Here is a 13,559-nt window from a genome sequence, read left to right as displayed (position 1 = left end):
CCCACATTAAAATAAGGAAGAAAAACCAAATGATTATCTTTCACTAATTCAAAAGAAAAAGTGCTTCTTAAAATTCAACACCTGTTCATTATAAAGCTTATTAAACTTACAAATGAAGGAAACTATCTTAACCTAACATATTGTATCTATAAAAATCATTAGTTTATAGTTGTTTAAGTATCTTTTTACTTTGGTCAAATACACATAATATTTATCATTATAACAACTGGTAAGAGTACAATTCAGTGGCATTAAATACATTTACAATGTTGTATAACTGTCATCACTAACTTTATTCAACATGTTTTCATCCTCCCCAACAGAAACTGTATCCATTAAACAATAACTCCCATGTATCCCTATCCCTAGACTATGGCAATCTCTTTTATATATCTGTGTATATGAGATTGCCTATTTTAGATATTTCATATAAGTGGAACCATATAATATTTGCATTTTTGGGTCCCTCCAATTTCACCTAGCATAACATTTTCAAGGTCCATCCACGATGTAATTGGCATATAAAATTGGTTACTTTTTATAGCTGAATAATGTTCCATTTATTGCCCATACTATATTTTGTACAAATGTCTTTTTGAGTCCTTCTTTTAAAATCTTGGGATGCATACTTAGGAGTTGGATTGCTGGGTCATATGATAGTTCTACATTAACCTGTTGAAAAACTACCACATTCTTTTCCACAATGCTCAGGAATCCATTTCTTCTCATTCTTCATGACACTTGTTATTTGTGTTTTTTCCCTATAATACCTATCATAATTGACATGAAGTGTGCTACTTCTTTCTTGCTTTAAGTTTTATGTTCTACCTACTAATGATATGAGCATCTTTTCATGTGCTTGTTTAGCATTTGTACATCTTCCTTGGGGAAAAAGTCTATTTAGAGCCCTTTTCACATTCTTTATTTGGGATAGCTTTTTGTTGTTATGTTATAAAAGTTCATTATATTTTAGATACTATATCATCATATATATGAATAGAAAATCTTTTATCTCATTCTATTTGCCATCTTTTTACTTTATTTGATGCACAAAAGTTTTTTCCTTAAATTTTTGGTGATTGCTTTTTCTTTTGTTGTTTACGTTTAAGAACCCATTGCCAAATCCAAGGTCTGTTCTCTTCCAACAGTTTTATGGTTTCAGCTCTTATATGTAGATCATTAATATATGATGGGATAACCTTTGTATATTGTGTGAAATAGGGTTCAACTTTATTTAGATGCAGAGAGCCAATTTTCCTAGCACCATTTTCTGAAAATATCCATTCCTCATTAAATGATCATGGCATCTTTGTTGAAAATTAGTTGATAATATATGCTCCATACTACTTTAATTTCTATAGATTCACAGTTTTGAAGTCAGAAAGTATGAGAACTTTATCATTCTTCGACTATATTGTTTTGGTAATTCAGGGTCCATAGCAATTCCATATGAATTTTGAGAACTGATTTTTACATTTCTGTGGAAAAAAAAGCTGTTGGTGTTTTGCTAGGAATTGTGTTGAATCTGTAGATAATTTACTAGTATTGGTACCTTAACATTTTTAAGTCATGCAATCCATAAACATGGGATGTCTTTCCATTTATTAATTAGGTACTCTTTAGTTGCTTTCAGTAGTGCTTTGCAATTTTCAATGTACAAGTTATTCACTTCCTTGGTTAGAATTTTTCTTTTTAAAATATTTTTTAGTAGCCAATGGATTTTTAACTATGTGGTGCTGAGGATCAAACCCAGGGCCTCACACATGTGAGACAAGTACTCTACCACTGAGTCACAACCCCAGCCTGGGTTAGAATTTTTCTAAAGTATTTACTTCTTTTGGATGCTATGACAAATGGAATTGCTTTCTTTTTTACAAAACTGATTTTAGTGTATTAATCTTATAATCTGAAATTTACTAGAAATCCCTCCTGGTTATGGCATAATCCTACAAATTGCTGTTGTACTTGATTTTCTAGTACTTTATTGAGGATTTTATACATAATTACAAAGGACATTAGTCTCTATTTTCTTTTCCTGCGATGTCTTTATCTAGCTTTGTTTTCAGAGTGATGCTAGTGTCATAGAGTGAGTTAAGGAATACTCTTCCCCCTGCTATTAGAACTTGAGAAGGATTCATGTTAACTCTTCTTTTTTTCCTGTACTTTAAATGTCCCTTTTTTATTTAATTGATTTTATTTTTTTTAAAATACACAACAGTGGAATGCATTACAGTTCTTATTACACATACAGAGCACAATTTTTCATCTTTAAATATTTAGTATAATTCAGTAGGAAATTTATCTGGTCTTTTCTGTGAGGTTTTTGATTACTCATTTTGTATCTTTACTTGCTAGAGGTCTATTGAGATTTTCTATTTCTTATTGAATTGGTTTAAATCATCTATGTGTACCTATTAATTTGCTCATTTCATCTCAGTTATCTAACTTTTGATGTACAATTGTTCATAATCATTTACTCATTTTTTTATTTCTGGTCAACTGGTATGTATATGGCTCTCTGAAATATCTCATGTCCATGGGTGCTTCTGAATGCCCCATTTTCCTGACGATCCTTTCCCTGTCTTTTGTCTCTGACCTTAGGCAAATTGTTTCTCAGCAGTGCCTGTTGTTTCTCCTGCCCTGTTTTTCTGAGCGAGGCAAAACAGAGAAAAGGGACTTATGTTGGTCCTATAGATGAGGAAGACCATACAGGCTTACATGCAAATTTATGATGAAACTCTGCTGTATTTCTGCTGGACCTAGGAACACGTTTATGTTCTTGGAGAATGGTTTGTGTCTTCAAGTCTGCCACCAAGGTGGCAAAGGGATAAAGCAAGGACATGTAATAATGCCATAGATCTTTCCTATTTCATTAAGTTGCTTTTTTTTCTGGTTCAGCAATACTTGATTGTTTCAAAACTCTGTCAATTCTGCAGAGTTCAGCTAAAGATTGTTCTGATAGTTTCTGCTTATTTTCTTCATGTTTATGCAGATGGAGAGTGCTATCTATGTTGCTATTTTTCTAATATTATTGTTTTTATTTTTAAGAACTTTTTAATCTACTTTTTAAAAATGACGTATTGTAGTTATACATAAAAATGGAATTCACTGTGATATACTCACACATGTACATGACAGGCTACTTTCATTCTGTTCTTCCTCCCTTTGGTCAGCCCTGTTTCCTCTACTCCACAAATCTCTCTTCTATTTTCATGAGACTCTACCCTTTTTAAAATTTATATTTCTCTCTAGTTTCCATATATATGAGAAAACATTCCACCCTTGAAATTTTGCATCTGTCCTATTTCCCTGAGCATAATGTTTTCCAGTTCCATCCATTTACCAGAAAATATCATGATTTCATTCTTTATGGTTGAGTACAACTCCACTGTGTATATATATACCACATTTTCTTTGTCCAATTGTCTATTGAGGGACATCTGCACTGGTTCCATAACTTGGCTATTATGAATTGCACTGCTATAAACATTGATATGCCTTTATCACTATCATATGCTGTTTTTAGTTCTTTTGGTTAAATGCCAAGGAATAGTATAGCTGGGTCATATGGTGGACCCATTCCTATTATTTTGAGAAATCTCCATACTGTCCTTCATTGTGGTTGTATCAATTTGCAGTCCCAACAACAATGTAAGTACCTTTTCCCCCACATCTTCACCAGCATTTACTATTATCTTTATTCTTTATGATTGCCATTCTAACTGGAGTGACATGGAATGTCGGCATAGTTTTGATTTGCATCCTACCTGATTGCTGGAATGTTGAACATTTTTTCATACATTTGTTGGCCATCTGCATTTCTTCTTTTGAGAGATATCTATTTAGTTCAATTGTGAATTTAATGATTATGTTTTTTGAGTTCTATATATATTGTGGTTCTTAGTCTCATCAGAAAAGTAGCTAGCAAAGATTTTCTACAATTCTGAAGGCCCTCTCTTCATGTTTTTATTTCTCTTGCTGTAAGAAGCTTTTAATTTGAAACCATTTCTTTATTTTTTGAGCTTTAAGAGTCTTTTTCAGGAAGTTAATGCCTGTGCCAATATGTTAAAGTGTTGGCCCTATGTTTTTTAACTTATAAAGTTCTTTCATGTATCTCAACCATTTAATTTTCACAAGTTTGTGAGTAAATAGTACTAATATTCACATGTTATAGATAAAGATCCTCTAATCAGAGATATGAGAAATCATGTCTGATATCTAAGAATTAGAAGTAACCAAGGTAAGTCTTCTTTCTCCAGGATTATGGCCTCCTTATACACTCTCAATGCAATTTGCTAAGGAACACTAAACTGGACAAATCCTGCCAAATTATTCCCAGTATCTCCATTTATTCTGAAGAGATTTCAAAGTAGAAAAAAATAAATATGGCGTCTAGAAAATCCTTCCATGAAGCCATCTAGATATTTAGATGACTCTTTTCTCTGAATATGACATTTCTAAAAAATTTATAGGAAGAAATGCTCCTATTTCTGCTCAAAGATTACCTATTAATCTATTCAATTTTTGAGCAAATATATAAGAAGGCTTTGAACATCAGGGCACTGAATTTATGGTGGTTAAATATTATTTTATATCTTTGCTGCTCTGTAAATTGTGCACACAGATCCCTTTTCTGAGACTGTTGCTTAACAGATCCTGGTCTCTCAGTGGTATTTTTCTTAATAAAAATGCAAAGAGATAATTTCAAACCAACCATCCTTGAATTACTTCTTGGAGAATATCTAATTCCTTGGGGAGATAAGGCTTGAAATATATTATATAACTATTTTATATGACCTGTAGACACATGGAATCAGAGCACTTAGATACTCTGTGAGGATACTCTTGAATCAATATCTAATATTTCAGGAGATTTTAGAACACAGGATTGTCTTGAGACATGGACATTTTCTTTTCATCAGAACAGTATGATTGAGAGGTGAGGATATCCTGGAGCACAATTACATTATAAAAGACTAGAATATTTTTAAGTTTAATTTTTATTGCAACTATTTATCAAATATTTGATAACTGCCTATATATGCAGTTATATAGGCAGTTATCAAATATTAGATAATATAGGCAGTTATCAAATATTTGATAAACATACACTAAATAACCTCTGAGTTAAAATAGGAATTACAAGGGAAATTAGAGAAATAATTCTAGTTGAATAATAATAAATAGACAACATATCAAAATTATGGGATGCAAATAGAACAGTATTTTGAATAAATTTTATAGCTTTAAATGTTTGTGTCACAAAGAAGAAAGACTTTAAATTATGTAATATTTCACCTTATACAGACATAATAAATAGATAAAATTAAATCAAGCTATACAGAAAGAAGGAAAAATAAATATAAGAACAGAAATCCATAAAATAGGAAACAAAAAATAGAGACTATTAACAAAGTCCAAAGGTCACTCTTTGAAAAGATTAACTGGTAAAAATCCTGGCAAAATTATGGGAGAGGGAGAGGAAGAAGGAAAAAATAGAGAAGACAGTAATATTAAGAATGCCTGTACCTTAAAAAACCTTGTTATGTTTTAGATATGAGGTGTCCCCTCAAAGCTCAAATGTGACACAATGCAAGAAATTTTAAAGGTGAAATGATGGTTTAGTAAAGTTTTAACCTACTTAGTGCATTAATTCTCTGATTGGGATGAACTGTGTGGTAACTATAGGCAGATGGGGTTGGGCTGAAGGAGGTGGGTCACTGGGGTGTACTTTGGTTTGTCCCTGGTCTGTAAGTCTCTCTCTCTGTCTCTCACTGCTTCCTGGTATCATGTCCCAAGCTGCTTTCCTCCACCACATTCTTCCATCAAGATGTTTGGCCTCACCTTGGGTCCTGAGCAATGGAGCCAGCCATCTATGGATTGAGACCTCTGAAACTATGAGCACCAAATAAACTGGTCCTCCTCTAAAATTGTTCTTGTCAGGTCTTTAGGTCACAGTGGCAAAAAAAAAAAAAAAAAAAAAAAAAAAAAAACAAAAAAACAACTGACCAAAGGAGACCTTAAAAGATCATTAAAGGATCATAAGGAAATATTATAAATAACTTCATGTCAATAGTTTCAAAATGTAGATAAAGTGCAATTGTTCTTAGAAAAAGACCACACAATGGTGTCACAGGAAGGTATAAGAAATTTTAATAGCCACATATCTTGAAGGAATTTAATCTATAATTAATAACAAAACCTCTCACAAAGGGAACTCTAGATCCTGAGGCATTTACTGGTGAGTTCTGTCAAATAAATAACAAAAACACATCAAAATCCTCCCATACGACCTCAAGAAAGGGATGAATCCCTGCAGATATTTTGATTTTAGCCGTGTGAAATCTGTCCCAAACTTCTAATCTACATACTTTCAAGATAATAAATTTGTATAAATTTTAAAAATTAAAAAAAAACCCAAACTGCTAAATGTGTGGTTATTTGTTACAACAGCATTAAAAACTAATACAGACTAATTGATAGCAATGTGATTAATTCAAAGAATGAGCAGTAAGACTTTTTGCATATTTTAGTCTACTAATCAGAGATCAATTTTTTTTTCATAGGGTTTAATAAAAAGGCATGCAATCAGTATTAAAGTAGTCTTCATGTAACTCAAGGAATTCATTGGTGGAAGGTTGAGGCCTAGTGTCAGGAAATGAATTAGAAGACTGCAAGACCAAGCGTGGTTGATTGACTAACATATGCCAAATTAATGTTTATAGGGTGCTTTGACAAAGGAGTAGCAGCTGCCTATACTCTAAAACATTCCTATTTGTGGTTGTTGTCAGTCCAGGAAGCTATCCTTGAAACTTATGAGCAAAGGAGGAAAATGGAAAGAATGTACATATCCTGAGCAAACAAGGCCTTGAAAACAGGGGATTAGTTTAGTGATAATATTAGTTGCATGATTTTTTGCATTATAGTAAATATAATGTTATAATATTAATGTCACTCAATAAATTTTTTTTACCTTATAACTAACAAAAATATTTTCCCCAGAAATCCAGAACAAAACAATTTTATAATGTTCTTCTTGTCAAACTCATGTTTGTTTATTCACAGGAAACCTCTGAAAAAGGGAAATTGTATGAAGCCCTTACCTTCCATGATGGTTATTACGAGATCCACAACAACACCTAGAAAGCCTAAAGTTTCATGGAGTGCGAAGAGCTTAATGTATGCACCGGTGCTACTAGAATACAAGTAACTTAACAGGTATGTGAAGGGAATAACACACCAGCCGAACAGGATGAAGATGAATGTTGTGTGCATTATGTTCCCATTCTTGATCAATGTATTCGATCTAGTGATTATGAATACCACCTGAAACACAGAGTACAGAAATAACAGTCAAAGTGAAGAAAACTATGTAATACCAAAATAGTCAAGTCTGAAAACTTAGCAAAGGAAAAAAAATCTTCTTTTAATAGGACACAGTATTATTCTGCAATCAAATCATCTTGCTGATGAAAACAGCAAGATCTGCTTGCTCACCAGTGAGTAGAACCACTGTGCTCCTCCTTTCTATTTTTGGAAAGATTTTATTTTGTTCTACTCACACAAGATCAGGGTGCATTCTTTTTTTCTTCTCGAATCCCCCAATAAGCCCACTCTCAATATTTGCTGAAATCAGAAGATTCCCCTTTTGGCAGCTTTAAACTGAGATTCTGAGACCCACTGTAACTGCCCTTGATGCTTAGGTTCTGCCTGTTGTTTCTACTCTCCCCATCTTGGCCATTCAGTTGAGTAACACCCAGGGAAAGCCAAAGCTAGAGGGGACCTATGTAAGGAAAGAAAGTAACTGTAGAGATGGGGGAGGGAAATAAATTTCCAGAAATTATCATCTTATTAGTTGTTAATTATAGTTTCTACAAAAGTTCCTTGGTTGTCTATTTTTAGCATTGAATAATTAAGTGGCAGAATCATTGAGAAATATTGGGATTAAATGAGAAGGACTATTAAAATGTTTTTAAAGGAGTAGAAAAAGCAACAAAGAAATCATTATAATTTAGTTAAAACTATTTGGGTACTAAGGTTATGGATGCTTTGTTTCTATCACAGCACGATTTCAGTCTCCAGAGAAATGGAATAAATACAATCACCATTTGGAAACAAAAATGACCGAGGCTTTTTCTGCTGTTGTTGAAAGGGCTATAATGTGTGGTTCACAATAAAAAATTAGAAGGCATGCCAAAGATCACAATTAAATATTAAAAGAAAAATGAAAAAGTGGAAATACATACACAAGCAGAAATGATATAGATATATTTAAAATATTTAGATATTTACTATAGAAAGTGGAGAGCACAGTAGGGTGACTATAGTTAATAAAATTTTATTAAATATTTCAAAATAGGTAGAAGAGGTCTTTGAATGTTCCCAGCACAAAGAAATGGTAAGTGATTGAGGTGATACATATTCTAATTGCCCTAATTTGATCATTACACATTATGTGCATATATCAAAATAACAAACCCTGGTCATGGGATATGGCTCAGTGGTAAAGCACTTACCTAGCATGAAAATAATGTTTAACAAACACTTAGTAGAAAAAGGAGGAATGGGAAGATAAAACAGGTCATTCAAACAGGAAATTGTATAAAACAAACTATATGAAGCAAAATTTCAAACTACACCAAAATGTGTGCAAATGAAAAATTAGATTGTACTGAAACACAGTGCTAGCTACCTTTCCAGCAGGCAGAGGCTATTCAGATGATAAAACAAAGCATCAAGAAATCCAAATGTTGGAGAGTCAAGATGGTTAATTTATGGTTGCTCTGAATAGAGACTGCTGCTGAATTAAATCCAGCCAAGAGAAAGTGTACCTTGCTCCACACTCAAACTTCACCAATACTTTAATACAAAGAATAGAAGAGGCAAAAGCCCCAGTCTAACAGCAAGGCCCAAAGTAAGAAAAGCCATGGGCACTGAGGTTCCACTCATGGACATATACTCCTACAGCAAAAACAGAATTCACACAAAGGCTGTGGACACCACAACAATGAGGTGTCTCGATCTAGATCACACTTGACACATTGGCAAGACAAGGCAGGCACGCGCGCGCACACAGACACACAAAGACACACACACACACACACACATTTGAATGATCTATGGAGAAAAATTTAAAAATCTCTAGAGGGAAACTGCAAAAGCTGAGTCCAAGTATCTCTTGTGTAATCAAGAATCACAACAGATGACAAAAATAGGGAAACTCCAGAAGCAGGATAAAAATAAATGCAAATTATTTGTCCTTATAGAGTATAGGACTGGTCGTCTACTATGACAGATCTTGCCATGTGCAAAGCATCTTCGGGGCCAGTACATATCAGTGACCAAGTATGTTAGAAACTTCCTTAACATTTCTGTTTCAGCACATGGGGAAATTTTATTTAGAAGGAATGCAAGGGAGAAAAATATTAGTATGAGATGTAACCTACAATGTACTATCTGGCATGCTTAGTTAATGTGTTTTCATATTTCTTGAGAGATTTACATCTAGGATATTAGCCAAGGGGAAATTTTCTGTGGCATGTGGGAGACTGAGTCCTCAAGATACTGTGTCCAACACTCACCAGAAGTAAGCAGCAGCCAAAAATGTAGATGATGAAATCCCAAAATATAGCAGAAACCCAGAAGTTAAAAGTGTAGACCCCACTCAGAAACTGGATGTGTTTTGCTTTATTAACTCTCTCAGTCACTGTCAGGAGGCAGAAGCCACTGACAAAAATACTCATACCAAAAATCAAAGTGAAGACTATCTGGAGTCCTGGTGTTTCTCTACAAAAGAATGGAAAAATGAGACACATTGGTAAAAACAAAGTGGTGAATATTGATTACTAATAATATTACTTTTTATTAATAACATGGTTAGAAAGGGAAAATGTAGTATACTTAAAGCCCAAAGCTTAATTACAGTAAAAAAAAATCATACATACCTTATCTCAGATTTCTTATGAGAAATATATTTAGGCTGTGGTTTGTTGGAGACTGTAATAGAAGCATTAGGGCCAGAAAGTATTTTAAAAATAATGTTGTCTAATACTGCAAGGGATAGGGATGGTGAATGGTAAGCTTCATTGTTGAACCAAAAGATAGCTGTGATGTTGGTTTTAGTAATCTCAATGGAAAATGCAATAATGCATGAATAAAGGCATTCATTATTCTTCACCAAGTATTCCTGCAGATCACCTGAAATGAGGAAACACTACCAGTCATGAGCTGAGCATACAGTAGGGCCACTTCCTGTGTGTTTCAGAGAGAGAGAGAGAGAATCCAATAATTCACAGTGGTTCTGACATGTCTTGATCATTCTTCTCAAGAAGTCTGTTCCATTGCAAATCCACACAAACCTCATATCTTTTTGCTGAGAAAATACAGTCTACCAAGTATTCTCTCAAATTTCTTTCTTCCTCTCAAAACTTTCACTAGTAAAATTGATTTGGAAGGACTGCCATTTCCTACTTGGACAGATCAGTGTGTAGAAAACCAAATCCTCCTGTAATCCCAGCTACTCAAGAAGCTGAGGCAGGAGTATTGCAAGTCTGAGGCCCGTCTTGGGAACTTAGCACAACCCTCTCAATATAGAAATAAACAAGGGCATTCTCACTGTTTAGATAGACCATATCCCTCTTTGAATTTTTATCTACCTTTCTTTTTGTATCTACATTCGTAAATATCTGTCTATGCCTAAAAAAAGAATGAATAAAAATAATAAACAAGGGCTGGGAATGTAACTTTTTAAGAAAAACTCTAAATTAAAGCCACAAAATAAACCTGAAGGAACCAGAAAATTACTATGACAATTGATTCGAAACTGCAAAGATCTGAAAGAGTTAAATCCAACAATCTATACTACTTTTCTCTTCCATATAGTTCTAGAAATATAAGCACAGCAGATCAAGATGATAAGAAGTATAGCAAAAAGTTTAAGCAGAGAGCTATAGTTATCAAGAGCTTTCAAAGTTTCATGAAGTACACATCAGAGGAGTTTCTAGACTGCCCAGTAGCCACAACATAAATATCTAAGACCTAGAATGAAAAGTTCATAGAAGTAAGTCTTACGCTCTATGTTGGGGCCATCAAATTATAGCTGAATATTTGTTATTTAGGTGGATAGGGTAAAAATTATTCTTACATTTTCAATTGGAGGAGGAGGAAGAAGGAACAATAACTACTACTACCACAACAACATGATGACATACTGTCTATGACCTTTCAAGTCTAAAATAGTAATGATGGCTTTTTTAATTTATTTGTTCTTTTTAGATATATAGGACAGTATAGTATATGTTAACATCATACATATATAAGTATAGCTTATTCTAATTAGGATCCCAGTCTTTCAGTTGTAAATGATGTGGCATTTCAGTGGTTGCACATTCATATATGAGAGCAAAGGGAAGATAGGTCCCATTTATTCTACTGTCTTTCTTATTCCCATCCCCTCTTCTGTCCCTTCATACCCCCTTGTCTAACCCAATGAACATCTGTTCTTCTCTCCCTCCCCTGCATTGTGAGAACATTTGAGAGAACATTTGCCCTTAGCTTTTTGAGAAATCACTTATTTCACTTAGCATGATAGTATACAGATAGTATACAGTATACAGTTCATCCATTTACCTGAAAATAACATGATTTTATTCTCTTTTAATGCTTAATAATATTCCATTGTGCATATATACCATATTTTCTTTATCCATTCATTTACTGAAGGGCATCTAGGTTGACCCCACTATTTAGCTATTGTGAATTGTGCTGCTATAAACATTGATGTGGCTGTGTCCCTGTAATATGCTGTTTTTAAGTCTTTTGGGTATAAACTAAGTAGAAGGATAGCTGGGTCAAATGGTGGTTCCATTCCCAATTTTCCAAGGAATCTCCATACTGCTTTCCATATTGGCTGCACAAATTTTCAGTCCCACCAGCAATGTATGAGTGTACCTTTTCTCCCACATCCTCGCCAACACTTATTGTTATCTTCATAATAGCTGCCATTCTGACTGGAGTGAGATGATAGTTTTGATTTGCATTTCTCTAATTGCTAGCAATGATGAACATCTTTTCATATATTTGTTGATTGATTTTATATCCTTTTATGAGAAGTGTCTATTCAGGTCTTTGGCCCATTTGTTGATTGGGTTATTTATTTATTTTTTTTGGTGCTTAGCTTTTTGAGTTCTTTATATACCCTAGAGATTATTGCTCTATCTGATGTGTGAGGGGTAAAAATTTCTCTTTCAGCTGATTCATCATTTGTATAGAGAAATGCAGTTAGTTTATGGTGTTGATTTTATATCCTGCTACTTTGCTGAACTTTTTTATGAGTTCTAGAAGTTTTCTGGTGGAGTTTTTTGGGTCTTCTAAATATAGAAATTATGTTGTCAGCAAACAGGTTTAGCTCTTTTCAAAATAGTTTCTGATTATCATCTGTATTTCAGTAGTATTTTTCATCATGAATTTTAGAGTCTGTCTTTGGTTAGCTTGGCTAAGGGTTTATCAAGTTTATTTTGTTTTCAAAAATTCAAGTTTTTGTTTTGTTGATTTTTTGATTTTTTAAAATTTAATGAATTTTGGCTCTGATTTTAATTATTTCCTATCTTCTACTACTTTTGGTGTTGATTTGTTCCTCTTTTTCTAGGGCTTTGATATGTCATGTTAGTTTATTTTATTTGGTGACTTCCTATTCTTTTAATGGGCTCATGCAATGAACTTTCCTCTTAGAACTGCCTTCATAATGCCAAGATATTTTGATATGTTGTGTCATTATTCTCATTTAACTTTAATTTTTTTTGATTCCTGATTTCTTCTGCTCTCCAATGGTCATTCAATAACATATTATTTAGTCCTCATAGTTAGAGAGGCTTCTGTTTTTTAATCATTGGTTTCTAATTGCATTCCATTATGATCTAATAGAATGCAAGGTATTATCTGTATTTTCTGTATTTGCTAAGGGATGCTTTGTGGCCTAAAATATGATCTATTTTAGAGAAGGATATGTGTGCTGCTGAAAAGAAAGTATATTCAGTCATTGATGGATGAAATATTCTATATGTGTCTGGTAAATCTAAATTATTAACTGTATTTTTTAGGTATATTACTTCTTTATTTAGTTTTTGTTTGGATGAACTATCCAGTGATGAGAGAAGCATGTTAAAGCCGTCCAGAAGTATTGTGTTATGGTGTATTTGATTCTTGATATTAGAATCGAGGGTTTGTTTGATGGATGTAGATACTTCATAGTTTGGGGCATAACTATTTACAATGGCCATGTCCTGTTGATGTATAATCCTTTTAAGAAGTATGAAATGAGCTTCCTTGTCCCTTCTGATCAGCTTTGGCTTGAAGTCCACTTTATCAGATATGAAGATAGAAACCTCTGCTTATTTATGAAGAGCCACTGAATGATGTTTTTCCCCATTCTTTTACCTTCGGTCTGAGGATGTCTTTGCCTATGAAGTGAGTCTCTTAGAGACAGCATATTGTCGGGTCTTAATTGATGAGTCTAGGTCATTTACATTCAATGTTATTATCGAGATATGATTTTTATTCCC

The 13,559-nt window shown here is 33.4% G+C and overlaps 1 protein-coding gene across 1 annotated transcript in view; it reads right to left on the bottom strand.

Annotated features, from left to right (window-relative positions):
- Positions 1 to 13,559, bottom strand: part of LOC114096940 (phospholipid-transporting ATPase ABCA3-like) — a 136,170-nt gene that overhangs the window by 34,812 nt on the left and 87,799 nt on the right. The window contains exons 19-21 of the mRNA XM_027940651.2: positions 9,945 to 10,197; positions 9,582 to 9,786; positions 7,104 to 7,326 (exon numbers count right to left, since the gene is read on the bottom strand). Coding sequence (XP_027796452.2) covers positions 7,104 to 7,326; positions 9,582 to 9,786; positions 9,945 to 10,197 — 681 coding nt within the window. The remainder of the gene's footprint in view (positions 1 to 7,103; positions 7,327 to 9,581; positions 9,787 to 9,944; positions 10,198 to 13,559) is intronic.

The sequence above is a fragment of the Marmota flaviventris genome, chromosome 19 (genome assembly GCF_047511675.1).
Source record: "Marmota flaviventris isolate mMarFla1 chromosome 19, mMarFla1.hap1, whole genome shotgun sequence".
Lineage (NCBI taxonomy): Eukaryota > Metazoa > Chordata > Mammalia > Rodentia > Sciuridae > Marmota > Marmota flaviventris.
This window is presented reverse-complemented; position numbering and strand designations above follow the sequence as displayed.